The 15,181-nt window shown below is 36.4% G+C and overlaps 1 protein-coding gene across 1 annotated transcript in view; it reads right to left on the bottom strand.

The window, feature by feature from the left end:
* LOC108976057 overlaps positions 1-15,181 on the bottom strand; it is a 170,579-nt gene that overhangs the window by 120,645 nt on the left and 34,753 nt on the right. The window contains exons 4-7 of the mRNA XM_018944968.1: positions 13,086-13,282; positions 11,283-11,403; positions 10,059-10,196; positions 6,548-6,679 (exon numbers count right to left, since the gene is read on the bottom strand). Coding sequence (XP_018800513.1) covers positions 6,548-6,679; positions 10,059-10,196; positions 11,283-11,403; positions 13,086-13,282 — 588 coding nt within the window. The remainder of the gene's footprint in view (positions 1-6,547; positions 6,680-10,058; positions 10,197-11,282; positions 11,404-13,085; positions 13,283-15,181) is intronic.

Below are 15,181 nucleotides of genomic sequence, written 5' to 3' on the forward strand. Positions count from 1 at the left end.
AGTTATGTACTCCTTGACCAGGCCCGAACGCACTTTTAGTGAGTTCAAGGCTAGTATCTCCGCTCTGCTATCTGGATGTTCATTTCTTTGAAGGAAGTTGTACGCTGGCGCAGTAAATCTACTGCTTCTTTAATGGCTGCAATCTCGACCTGAAAGACAATTGTCAAGAAGTCTGAAGTTGGAGTTGATTTAGAGCATTTGACAGAAAACCCCTCCACCAACATTTTCCCAAACCTTTGAACCATCCCTAAATCCCAATGGCTTTTTCCCACCCACAACTCTCCCGACAGTATATAGGTAGAGAAAGAGCCGTTTGAATTCGTTTTGGCGACTCCATGATCCGGTATGAAGTCAAAGTGTTTGCGGATTTCAGAGTGTTCAGCTGAGATTCCTTTTCTCATACACCTTCTGACGATGTCTACGTGCAATGGCGTTGAGTACCATGGTTGGAATGGACCTTTGTGCACCACATATGGTCTCTAGTTTCTTTGCTAGTATGGTCTTTTTTAGAGCCCTCTTCCACATAAAGACTCCATAGATGAGTTGACTATAATGTCGTAGAGCCAGGAGACCACTTTAGTTTGAGTGACTTCATCTTTTGGAAATGGCTTCTCTACAGAAGTACAAGGCAATTAATGCCTGTTTTGCTCTCTCTCCAATATTCGGATTCCTTGAAAGCTTCCTATCCAAGCATACGTTTGAAGGCGAACCACCACGTAAAAAACCTTCCAATTACAAGAAGAAAACCACGTCGGAGGAGAGCGTTTCTACGCCAATAAAGAAGAGGAATAATATTCGTCCGGTGAAAGGCTTCTGTATTTCTGATAGTATATTCCAACAGCTGATAATCCGTGATAATCCTTAATCCTTGTAATCATACAGACCTAGACTTGAGTAATTAGAGATCATCGTGAAACTAATAATTTTGAGGAGAGAGGACCAACTCCACAGATTTATTGTTTTCGATACCTCAAAAAGAAAAACGATATAAATATATTTGTGCAGAAATTACACAAAACCTAGTTAAGGTTTATTTCTTGTGATCCTAATTATAAGAAGTCAATCTTAAATATATAAAAATAAGCAACTAACTCTCATATGTAATTCAATATCCAATTATTTCTATTGCCTTTTCACAAATTATATAAATTCTAGTTTAATTTGAATTTCAGCAATTATTTTGCAAGTGTTTGCCCTGAAGCTTGCATGGGGTCACCACGTTAGTGCTCTGCTTGAGAATTCACTAAGTTCGTATTTTGATATATTTGGTGTATGGCCGGTGAACCTTTATTGCCCTTACTAGTTGGTATTACTTTCACTAATTGGGATTGTGGTTATTAGTTCGGGTGACGAATAAATTGCCTGCGCTTGTGCCACACCAACTCGAGCTCAAGCAGATATGTACAAATATATCATTGGTGGCACTAGGGTGTAAATAGCTTAATTACTGCAGTGCCTTCAAAACTGCCAATGCTCTCATTACCGAGCGATGCCAGCAGAATTGATTTAGGTCCGAATGTAAGAACATATGCACATAAATATCCATTTTGTATATCATCGCTTGACTAGGCCGTTACGTGACTGTGAGATTGTCATACATATGTATGCCTATGCACAAGTGCTGCTAGCAGATAGCTTTACACTTAAGTGTCCACACTCACAGCAAATGGCTAGCGAATTGTTATGCAATATTCAAGTTCGACTATCAGCTTGAGGCATTTCGAATGATTTGTAAATTTGGCTGTATCGATTTCTCAATTTGTTTTACAGCGCATTCCAACCGAATTTGGCTTACTTGTTTGTGTACGCGTCTTAGAAGGGCAGTGCAAATATATTTAGCTTCGTGAATATATACTGTTATATGGGACTCATATATATATATATAGTCGTCAATATTTGCCTGCTGTTCATTTGGGCAAATTTAGCAAACCGAAGTGAAGCAAATATTTGTATAAGCTTGAGAATTGTGTTGAAGGCAGTATTGGTTCAGGTGGGCGGATAGTGACTACTTTGGTCTCTCATTATAAAAATATATCTTTCGACTGAATAATAAATTTTATATATTATATATTAAAAAAAGCACAGTTCGGTCTAATGCTGAGTTTGCCGCAAAATTCACAACACTAAGTAGGAAGCACGGAAGACTTTATAAAGTATATATAGGATGATTCAAGTAGAGATACTTGAATAGAAGAGCAACCAGAGGAGATTCAAAAGCTGTAATTTTCTTTAGAAAAAATAACGGTTTGACGTAGTTTGTGGGCCGATGGAAGCTCGTAATTTCGGCGATATACTTTTACGGTTTCGACAAGATGGCGCTGCTTCGCATACATCACATCAGCCAATGTATTTATTGAAAGAAAAATTCGGGAAGCAGATAATTTCACGGTTTGGCCCGATCGATTGGCCACCAATACCGTGTGATATCACACTGCTAGACCTGTGGGGATATGTAAAATCTAAAGTTTATGCAGACAATTGTGCTTCGATTGCGGCTTTGGAGTAAAATATCAAACGTGTCATTCGCTAGCTACTAATCGAAGTGCTCGAACAGTCATCGAAAATTGGTCCCATCCGCGACATAGCCTTGGCCAACATTTGAAAGAAATAAACTTCAAAACAAAAAAAAAAAATTTCTTTATGTTTATGTTGTCGGAATTGATTACATCAGATCATCATAATATAATATATAGTTGCCTAAAAACTGACCGATCAAAATCAAGTTCATGTAAATGTTTCTTGATTTTTTTTTTGTTTTATAAAATATCTTCACAAACTTTGTCAAGGATTATGGTTCAAGACACTCTGTAAACATTCCCCTTATGGATCAACATTCAGAGCTTGTAATTAAGTGATCTTATATTGGCTTGGGCTGGATGAGCTACGACATAGTCTATACAACCTCATAAAGAGATGGTTAGGGGAATACAACAGCCTTTGGAAGTGAGTATAAAACGATAGGGGTGGAGATTCCCGTAGTCAAAGCTCATATGGAGACCAATTAAGAGGTGAAGTGGGCTGAGATATCAGCCCAGACGTCGGTGGAAGATAACGGAAAATGAAAAACAGTTTGCGTTATTCTGGACAGGTGAAGGGTTTTCCAACTCAGACATCAAGAGTAAACGCATGTAGAAGTCAAGACTCAAGGCTAAAGCGCGTTACAAGATGGTGGCCGGGATATGTAGCCTACTCAAGGGCAAGTCGAACCTAAAGGTGGAAGAGGTGAAAAGGTTGGCTTGGGCTAGAAAGCTGGTTAAAAACGGCAGCACATCGCTTGAGAAAGGTATCGTTCGACAGAGAGAGAAACAAACATATTCTTACTAAAGAGAAAAACATGAACCTGCGCAGAAGTTGAACATCAAGCGCGGGGACAACAAGTCGACACCGCCCAAGGCAGCGGCTACTGGCTACAGCCAAAACGATAACAGATCGTGGCATTCAAAGATCGTAGTAATCTGCTGAGACAGATGTCGCAGGAACGGTGGAAAATAGTGGGGATGAGAGCTCTAATCGAGGTTTCAGGCGCAAACCACCCATACCGTCATTTGATAGTACCGAACCGTGGGGAACTGCATCCACATTCCATATAACTTCAAAAAAGAATGTCACGGATTGTTGTCTAAAACCAACCTAAAATCTCTGAACAAAGTGTTGTAATCGACCTACTAAATATATATATATATACACTGTAAACTGCTCAAGATCTATTTAGATTTCTTTATTATAGATCTCTGCATATTTAGTGAATTTCTTGCAGAGGTCTAATTTGCATTTCATCAGGCGCTAATGCCTGATTTTCTTTCTGTGTGCTGGCTCACTTTAGTTCTACTTTCTTTAATTACGAGAAAAACCAATAAAAAGTGCTGCAAGCACTGGCTTCCTTATTGAATTATTTTGTATCTAAGCGGACAAGTGACATATTTTATACACCAGGAAACACAAACACAAGCATACTTTCAACTTGCTGCCTCATTTTAGCTTAAAGGATATTAAGTAGCTAAGTTTCGCACCACATGTTTATTTGTGTGTGCGTGCATAAAAAATATTTATGCGAAGAGACGGAGTATTTTTGCTAGAGCGATGTGTAAGCACAGCGCAAAAAGGATGCAAGCAGGTTGGATCTACCGGCTACGGAGCATGGATCATTTACTGCAGACTACCAACTGCTTTTCCAGTGCTTATCACCACAATTGTTTGTGTATATGTGTGTGTATGTATGTGACTACAGTGAGAAGCGCGCATTTGTGTTCGTCTGTAAGAGCGCATGTAGTACTCAGATTTAATTAAATTTTCCATTACAACAAGGCCAGTAGCAGAATATGAAATGTTTAATGTGGTATAGGGCAGACAAATAGGGTTATACGCTAAAGTAATGGAAGCGTGTGTGTTTAATACATATGTTGTAAGAAGCATCAACGGCAGTGGCGTGGACTGAGGCAAGAAGCTGCTGAAGTGCGGTAATCAGAGCCGAGTGTACAATGAGAAAGAGCATGTGTTGCATGACAGGCATATGCATTGCCTAGTTTGTGGCGCTTGTGGCATGTTGCAAGCAGCCAACTGACCGAATTTATGACTTGAATTGCAGCAGTGAATTGCGATTGTAAAGTGGCGTTGATGTGATTTAAATTTCATGAAAATGAAAATTACATATCGCCGAAAATGAAGCGAGTGCAAGGAATGGCAAGTAGATTGGCGGAAAGGCATTGCTGATAGCTTCAAATCAGCAGTTGCCGGTTAATGTGTTTCAAAATATATAAATTTGCAAATAAAGGTGGTTGTGCTGTGAGAGGGATGTTGGAAAATGGGTGAGGTAACAATTTTGTGCACAACTGAGACTACTCGCGGAGCTGTTGGAGGCAGGTTTAAGCTTTAGACTATGTCTTTGCTTATATTTAAGGTTTATGTTAAGACAGTTGGTGCCTTACTTTCGCATATATTTATTTCTGCTATGTTTAGGAAGAAGCTTCTTAGACTTATCAACAATGAAAGCATATAATGGTTGCTTTAGCTGCCTTTCAGAAGAAAATAGTAAAATAATCCATAGCTTAGCTTCCATATACGTTGAAATTCCCGCTCGTCCATAGAAGTCAAACGTTGGTCGCTGCAGCTCTCAAACGTGGTTGATATTTGTATGTGTAAATATTTTCAATCCAACATTGTCTGTTTTGCCATCAACACATTGGTGTCGTCGTAAATTCTACGCTTCCGCCATGTTAAGCCCATTCATCAGCTACAACAGCACGGAAATTGTAGAAACAGTTAATTTACCTGTATTCCCAATTGATTCTGTTTGCACTCACGTGCACAATCAGACCTGCTCCTATACGCATGCTACAATACAAGTATGTGTCCTTACTGACCACACATTCACTTATGTAAATGTGCGACCACACATGCGGCTGTGGAAGGAATCGCTGTCCTGTGTCTGTTGATCCCGAAGGCTTTTGTATTTTTCCTCCGCTGTTCTGGCTACAGGGTACAAATGCTCAAAGTGTTTTGGTCTTTATGGGTGTATTAGCAAAAACCAATTTAATTTTAATTCTATGGTTCAAAAAAACTAGGTAAATTTTTCTTCGATTTTGGTCCATAATTAGACCCCCAGCCGTTCACTTTTTGAGATATCGATTTCATATTTAGCATATGACTGTTTCTTTACAAGGAGCTACCTATTTGTCGGTATTGCTGATATCGTGCTACTATAAGACATCGCTGTCATTGAAAATGATCGGTCAAAATAAAGTCCTTGAAAGGTAAAATTTTTTATTTGCCAAAATATTTGCACGAAATTTATTTTAGTTATTGTCTATAGTAATCTTAAGCTTATATTATCTTGAGAGAAATTATTTACATTGGTTCACTGTAACATATAGCTGATATACAAGCTGAACGATCGGAATCAAGTTCTTGTATAGAAAACTTTTTTACTTGAAGAGGTATCTTCACAAAATTTAGCTTGAGTTATCTTTCAAAGCAAGGCTGTGATCTCCAAAAATTATATTCAAATTGGACTACTATAGCGTATAGCTGCCATACCAACTGGACTGCCAAAATAAGGTTCTTGTATGAAAAGCTTTTCTATTTGTAGAGGTATTTTCATGAAATTTTGTTTGTATTATTGTCCAAGAAGGCGCTACAATCTCAGAAGAAATTGTTGAGAACGAACGACTATAGCACATATCTGTCATACAAACTACTTGATTAAAATCAAGTCCTTGTATGGAAAACTTTTTCATTTGCTAAGATATTCATTAAATTTGGCACAGTGTTGTTGGTCATATAGCGCAATAATCTCCGAAAAAACTATTCGGATCGGAAGACTATAGCATATACATAGCTGCCACACAAACTGACCGAACAAAGTTCTTTTGAGAATTCATTTGCATATGTGAAGAGTTTTATAGCTTTTTATAGCTAGCTCTGCTTAATATAATATAAAATTAACCAATAAACCCGTTATAACGATTTCAACGTAAAATCATAAACATGTTAGCAACACTAGTAATCGCTCTACTGCTTCCAACCATTTGTAACGTTTTGTCTGACTTACCTGTAATATTTCATTGCATACGAAGAGGCGCAGACGTGCCGACCAATCCAGGTAGGTTTCCAAATTGCACGTTTTCTTCGGATCCTGGACGCCGGGTGGGCCGCCGGACGTGCTCGGTTGGTCCCACTTTTTCTGCGCAATAACGAAGAGATAAGAAGAAGAAGAAAAAGATGAAAACGAGGCATGAAAATTTATGAACACACATACATATATATATGTATATGCATTTATATGTATAATAGTGAGGCGAGTAAGTGCAAGCAGCGGTACATACGAGATAATGCCGGTGAACACAATGCGAAGAAGAATTGCTAATAAGTTTATTTTACACGCTCTCTGACTCGGCTGAAGAGCTGACCAACGAAGCCAATGTCGCTGTTGAATCGCACTTGAACTCCACACACGGATTTACACACACGCAGGCAGCCACAGGCACGGCTTTGGACGGCACGGCAAACAGCAAAAGCTGCCTTTCATTGCGAATTGGCGGTCTCACCTTTTACCTTTGTTTGCGTGTCGCTCCACGCTGTGTATGTGTGTGTGTGCGTGTGCATGGGTGAATTTAAATGAAGTGGCAACGAACGGTAATAAATTTGTAATTCTTTTAATTAAAAAGTGCATTGGGACAGATCTTTTGCATTGCGAAAGCAGGCCGTCACTTTAATCAGATTACAAGTGAATACAAAAATATAAATTGTAAATAAGTAAGCACAAGCAATGCACACACACACACATACACACAGTCAAATAAACACAGGAGTACACTTACATATATATAAGTGCAAACCAAGGTAAATACGAGCGACAGCAAACTCAAAGCTCGACAGCAGCAGTCAGGCCCAAATACATTTCTGATTACATGCGAATTACGTAAGCAGTCTTAAATTTGCTCTGCCGCTTTTAATTAAATTTGGTTTGCACCAGGTCACGAACACACATACACACATATGTATACACAGACGAATTTGTTGGATGAAAGATCTAAAAGAGTTATTAATTGCGTTTGCGTCAAAGGTGTGTGTGCCCAGACATACATATGTATGTGTGTATTGAGAGGTATTTACATGCACACATACATGGTAAGCAGCTTGCAACCAGATACAGCAAAGAAGCTTACACAATATTGGGTTATCCATATACGAAGGGAGAACTTGCAACGGTAGGCCTGTTGCAAATGTACTCAAAATTATTGGGTTATTCAAAAAATAATACAAATTTTAATTCTTTGTGATGAAAATGAGAAAAATTTTAACTTTGGTTGCACTGAAGCTACAATGCATAATTTTCGGACATCTTAGTAATGTCTTGGCTTATAATCTGTCCAAATTTTCATGAAGATACTTTGACAAATTAAAAAGTTTTGATCAGCCAGTACTATGGTAGCTATATGCTATATAGTGAACCGATTTCAGCAATTTGCTGGGATATGGTACTACTGCTTTATATTATAACTTATACAAAATTGCGTGAAGATATCTCATCAAATTGAAAAGTTTTTCATACAAGAAGTTGATTCCGATCCTTTAGTTTATATGACAGCTATATGGTATAGTGAACTGAAAAATTTCTTGGGATATAGCATAATTGGCTTCGAAAATGATCCATGTTAAATTTCGTGTAGATATCTCGTCAAATTGAAAAGTTTTTCATACAATCACGAAACCAAGCGAGATCGTCTAGTTTGTATAGCAATGTATTGAATTATTCGCTTCGCTATTTGTCAAATATATAGTATGAGTCAACTGCTCATTCTCAAAAATTTTCAAAAGTTCACTTAGCGATTGACATTGCTTTTTTGGCACTCAATTTGTTTCCATTCACAACTAGCTAAAATTTATTTCACTAACAACATTTTGACCTCTCTGGCACACCGTTCTGAAAAATTCTCTTTCTCACTTTTTATGTTCATGTGCTGGCCTATGAGTCATTTCCGTAAGTAAATTCAATCAATGCATCAAGTGAAATTTCCATGCAGAATGTGGTTTCTGCATAAATCGAAGCACTTTGATAGTTGAAATTGAAAAATTTATTGAATGCAGTTGCATGGCCCTTGAGCTTTGGACAATTAAAGAAGTATCTCATATGCTAGTATGTACATATATTCGTCAATTGTACGTAGACTCAAGTCAAATAAGCTAGCTAGTCCGTAACTAGTATGTAAAAGAGTTCAACTGGGCTGCTAGCTTTTTTTCCACAGAAAATAAATGGGCAACTACGGTCGGCTAGAAATCGACTCTATCTGTGCGATTGATGTGCTCGTCGAGATATTCAGCTTTGTGTGTAAGACTACTATTAAAAGTTCGTGTCTTCTGAAAACTCACGAGCGAAAGAAAGCCACGTGCCTCGTGCAGAGCTTTCTGCGGAGGTGTAGAGGGCTGTCAAGAATTCTACAGTACTGGTTGATGGTGTTTTGCTCTGCGAAACCAAAAAAAAAAAAATTGACCTCGTTTATGTTTACCAGGTTTTGATTGACGACTAGCATCCGCGTATTTGCGCAGTGTAGAACCTAGAAGATTTACTTGTCTTTGACAGAGTTCATCTTGCCACAATCGTAGCAGATCTTTCTGGACATTGTCCAATAACCATTCATTCTGTTAAGCAGTGTCTAGTCGGTCACGGACTGGCAAAGTTTTATGTAAGAAAATGGGGTAGATGCATATAGGCACTCTCTTCTCCATTATCCAGCATTGACAAGTTTGAGGCTGAAAAATTTCCGTAGCCGTACCAACGGCGAACCAGCAAACATAGCCGAATCTAATATTAGCAGCCTCAACAATTTTATGATAAGCACAAAGTGCTCCGTCGTTTTATGAGCGTATTTTTGATCGGCTTTACAGCAGTTTTAGGTATTCTAATGACCGGATATGAACGACTTAAGTGAGATTATTGTTAAAATCGACCTTTTAACCTAGTTTAACTGGCTGATTTTTAATTTTTTCTTGGAGAAGCGCGTAGATATTGTATGAGTTGCAATATTTTGGTCAATGACTTTTGTCATGCTAGTACAAAAGGTGCGCCAAACTATTTGATTAAATCTATACTTTTGGGGAAAATGTTGTGGGGATTTTTTTCAGCCTTTAATGTTTCTTTTTCAAAAAAATGTGATCTGTTCTGGCTAGTGCGATTGTAGTCAGGAAGTCGTGTGTTATTTGAAATTTGACTGCAGAACTGCCATAGGCATTGTTATGCATACATTTCTGTATATATGTGGATATATCTTTGTATATAAACATAAATCATAGTCAGTTAAAATAAAATATTGTGCTCACAGGAAGATACAGTTGCTCAAGCGCTTTCGAAAAATCTTACAAATACACCAACAAATTAGAAATACTGCAGGTTTAGTATAGAAAGGTTAGTGCATATAAACGTCTGTGTTATGAAACGGGTTAGGCAGGCATTCGGCCACGGCATGATTGCTTGTACCAAATCTTCATGTATCACTTTTGTTCGACTCAATATTACAAGTTGCAAATGCAAATAATAATAATTCATTGTTTTCATATTTCACCTGTTTGTCGAGCAGCACATTACTGCTGCATTGCAGAAACTCTTCGGGGCCAATTTGCTTTGCCAACTTTTTCTCCAGCCGACAGAGAATTTGTGCGTATTGTGAAGCGGTCGGGCAGTCTAATTTGTTGTGTTCAGGCTGAAAGAAAAATTTATAAAAATATATGTAAGAATTTGCTTGGGTAAATATTGTACTAAAAATGCACTCAATATTATTTTATTTCGTGTTTTCATACTTGTATACAGTTGCACTTCTCTAACACAAATCACCATAATTAACAAAAAAGTTGCGAGTTAGAAAGACTTAAATTAGGTAAGGAAATTTTTATGAAATTTGATTTCTATTGATAATTCCAGAGTTCGAGTTATTTAGGTTCAACTGTAATTTGCGTTTAATTGGAAAGAGCTGAACCAAGTTAAGGCATGTCTTTAGCAAGTTTGTAGCTAAACACATTTATATTGTCAGTGGAAAGCTTAATTGGCATGAAAATTGATTTGGCTGAGAACTATTTAAGCAACTATTGGTGAGTATGTTTGTATTTATTTGCGCAAAGAGGCAATTCGTACTAATCAGGTAAAATTCCTTACTAATACGTCAAAACATGTTCAATTAAAATGGGAATTTACTTGTTTAGAGTAAATATAATATATATATATATAAATATATGTATATATATAGAGCCCTGTTGGAAAAAGAATAGCAAGCAATAAGACTAAGTTGGGATTTTAATTAAAACGAGCAATGAATATTCGTAAGAGAGCCAGCAGCGGATGGCAGCACTAAATACACTTTGACACTCAATTTCAGAACTAATTTTTATTTTAACTTTGGCAATATGAACAGCAATACAACACTCGTGGGTTAATGATTTTCAGATTTGATTTTCTCTATTGCTCTTTATGAGTTACTTGAGATGTGGTTTAATATGAAATTAAGAATAAAACACTTTAAATCTGCTCTCTTAGTAATTGCTTGGAAAGCTGTTACCAATATTAAACTAAGGGTTAAATATTTTAATTTTCCTCTTTCTAACGATTTTCATATTATACATAGAGTCGCTTAAGGGTAAATGCTTGCAAACACTTCGGTATTTTACAAGAAGTACCAATGTAAAACCAAGGGTTAAATTTATTAAGTATTCCTAGATGTGGGTTTCGTATATCAATTGACAATCTACAAGTATACTTTTAATATATATTTGGTAAATGTAAATTTCTTACTCACCTTTTCAGTTGTACTTTGACAAGCGCGTAGATCTTCTTCATGTCTTTCCAAGTCAGTCAATTGTTTCAACAAGGCACTCAGTATTTCGGAAACTACACCTTCTAGATTTGTATTGGAACATCTGCAAAGCAAACAAAAGCACAAATATTGGTATATATATATATATATGATGCAATAATATAATATATCAATACTATTGATTGTAAGTTCAATTAGGAATAACTAATAAGGAACGTTTCAGAAATCACTGAAGTCAAAGGACAAATGCTAGTACTACAGATTAATTAGTAGAATAACTTAATTTCATAGGAAAATTGCAATGGCTTGGAGAAGTTAGTAGAGACCATTGCACAGGTGGCATCAAAAATTGGAAGTGTTTTTGTTTTAATGACAGTGCTTTAAACGAAAAGTTATATTTGTTAATTTGATGTTAGGTTTTTGAATAATGAAATGTTAGTATTTCTATTTAATTTTCGTTATGAAATAGTATATTTTATGATTTTTTAAATATGAACAGTCAAGTTTGTCATCGACAACAACATCAAAAGAGTGAAGTTGTTTGAGACAGCAGGCATCCTAAACAAACGAAATTATATAATATAATATTTAGATATGACAAAGCTCTGTATAAGGTGGATGCCACGCGTGAGCACTTGTGAAGAAAAACAACGACGTGTTGATGATTTGGAGTATTTGAAGATGTTTAATCCTAATGAATGAAACATGACTTCATCATTTCATTCCGAAGTCCAATCGATGTCTATCGGGACGATGATAGCTTTGAAAACACAACAGTCGATTGGGAAGGATACAGCGTCGCAATTGTGGGAAGCGCATGGAATAAGTTCTATTGACTCCCTTAAAAAAGAATGGCTCGTCAACAGTGACTATATACGTAGACTGGACCGTTTGAAGGCTTGAAGTCTGAAATCCAGGAATTTTGCTTCGAATTGCTATCGCATCCACTGTGCTCTTCAATCTCAACCCTAGCGACTATTTCTGTTTTCAGATCGCAAAAGAATGCCGGCTGGGAAGAAATTTTCATCGACTGAGGACTCGTAATTTTTTTCAGCTAAGAAACATGCGTTCCAGGTTTTATCAAGATACTCAAATTTTATTCAAGTTACAGCTTATATATTTATATATAACCCCATATCGAGCTGGTTAGTTTTATGTGATACATAAACCGTTAGGGGAATAAAACTATTATACTCTGCAGCAATATGTTGCAGGAGTTTAAAAATGGTATCGAAAAGTTGGTGGGTCACTATAATCAGTATATTGCTCTTGAAGGTACATGCTGAAGAAAAAATTGGTATTTTGCCAAAAAATTGTGTGTTTACTATGGCAGGCCGGGTACTTTTCAATTGACCTGTTAGAAATAATTTTCTATTAAAGACAAAAAAATTTGAATTTGGCTGAAATTAAGCTAGAGATTACGAACTTATTTTGAATCAAAAAAAGGGGGAAATTGGTGCTATAAAATATATTCACAAACAACTTACGAGAGCTCGACACTTTGATAAGGTTTATAAAAATTAAACTAAATTTTCCAAAAATTCTTTAAAAACTACTTGTAAGAGAGTAACACCTCTGTTTTCTTTCTCTGTTTAAATGTTTGCTGATTAACTCAACGTTTTTATGTATGAAACAGTACCACTTCTTTTCTTATCTAAGTTCTCCATGATACAAGAAAAAAAAAAATAATTCAACAGTAATTAAAATAAAAATCAATTGTGAGTTAATATATTCATGTACACTCATGCGCTGGCATAGAGAGCTTAAGTAATTTGTAGTACTTACCTGGCAACGATATGTTTAACATGGCCCATCATACGTTCGTCGCGATAATCGTAGGGGAACTTTTGCGTCCACTCGGCTAGTAATGCGACTAATGATTCTAACGACCCGCTATCAGGTACCGAGGATAATAATTTGCCAAGCAGTTCATGGGGTCGTAAAAATAAACGTGACGATAATAAAAATGAGAATATAAATTCCTGCAATCAGACAAAGCGCAGAGCAAAGGAACAGTTAGCAAATAGCGTTATTTATATAATGAAGTGTAACAAATAGCAATATATGTATACTTATGTGTAGATGTGTTTGTGTGTGAGCATATTTATTTAGTTGTAATGAGATACAGTAATGGAAATATATGCGGTACGCGATACCAAGAAGGTTAGGTCAAGTTGGCAACACTTACAACGTTGTGGCAAGGAAACACACAAGTTCATTTATACTTTTACTCTGCATTTATACTTATATCTATGTATATATAAATAGATATATATGAATATATGTTTGTATGTAGACATGTGTTCGTTTTCAGCTAATGCGGTCAGTTGTCAGCCGCCAGGCTGTGCAATTACAAGTGGCGTTGCTTAAATGGCTCAAAGCGTTAAATAGGCTTAATTTATTTGTTCCCGCCACACACACACACAGGGCTACAACTACACGGACGGCGCTCGCCGTCTTGGCTTGTGCTCTGCGCTTGGCAGCAGACAGCCGTTCTGACTCTATTGACTATTCCACTTGGCGTGTGTGTGTGTGTATGTGCGCGCTTGTTTGGTTGGTAGTGTGAAGGCTAAACCTAGCGGATTTGTTTTGCAAGAATGAATTAATTATTTCAACACGCTGTGCGCCTAATGTTATGCTAGAACATTTGTATGGGTGTCTTATTGTATATGTATACGTGTAATTGTGTAGGCATATGTGTAATTGTGTATGTATATATACAACTGTGTTAAATTCCGGGTGCCAATTATGCTTTTGGACTGCGGACACATTTTTTCTGCGCATTGTGTAGCTGTTCGCTGACGTATGGCAGAAACTGGACTTTTCGCTACCAAGCATTTGGCAACAAACGGTTGTAAGTTATAAATGAGTGGAACAAATATTTAAAAATTTTAGAGTTTGAGGATAATGGTAAAATAAAAGTTTTTAAAAGTGAATTCCGACAGTTTTTGAGGCCTATATTTTTTGTTGGCTTGAAAATTTAAAAAAAAATCGCCACTAAGCATTTAAGTGTAAGTATTATTTTGAACAAAGATAAATTATTTTTGAATCAAGTTTTTTAAAAATAAGAAAGAACGGTAAATATGAATGTATAGAAGCTATAATACCCTTCACAGATGCATTTCTTACAGTATGGATGGGTATAAAAAGGTTTTTACTTGATTTTATTTGGTCAGTTTGTATGGCCGCTTTATGAATAATGAACTAATGTGAATAATTTTTTCGGAGATTGCAACTTTGCTTTTGGCAATACTCCATCTAGAATTTTGTGTAAAAAAGTTTTGCATGCAAGAACTTGATTTCGATCGTTTTGTTTGTGTGGTGGATATATGCCATAGTGGTTCGATCTTAAACATTTCTTCGGATATTACACCTTTGGTTCAGAAAATAATTTGTTTCGCATTTCGTAAAGATATCTTGACAAATAAAAAAGTTTTCCATACAAAGATATGGATAAGATTCTGAACGATTAATATTGTATGGCAGCTATATGCTATAGATATTCGATCTGAAAAATTTTTTCGGAGATTACATTATTGCCTTAAGTGATTATTTTTGCCGAATTTCGGGAGTAAAGTTCTTCAAATATAAAAGTTTTCCTTATAAAAGCTGGATTTTGAGTGCTCAGTTTGTATGGCAGCTATATGGTAGAGACTTTCGATCCGAACAAAATATTCGGAGATTACATAAGTGCCTTGGAAAATTATCCATGTTGAATTTCGTGAAGATATTTTGGTAAATAAAAAAGTTTTTCATACAACGACATGATCTTGATCGTTCAGTTTGTATGGCAGCTATACGTTATAGTTGATTAACATGAACAATTTCTTCGCAGATTGCACTATAGTCCTAGCTAATTGTCCTTGCGAAATTTCGTTATT

Source organism: Bactrocera latifrons, unplaced genomic scaffold (assembly GCF_001853355.1).
Source record: "Bactrocera latifrons isolate USDA-ARS-PBARC rearing strain unplaced genomic scaffold, ASM185335v1 scaffold_72, whole genome shotgun sequence".
Lineage (NCBI taxonomy): Eukaryota > Metazoa > Arthropoda > Insecta > Diptera > Tephritidae > Bactrocera > Bactrocera latifrons.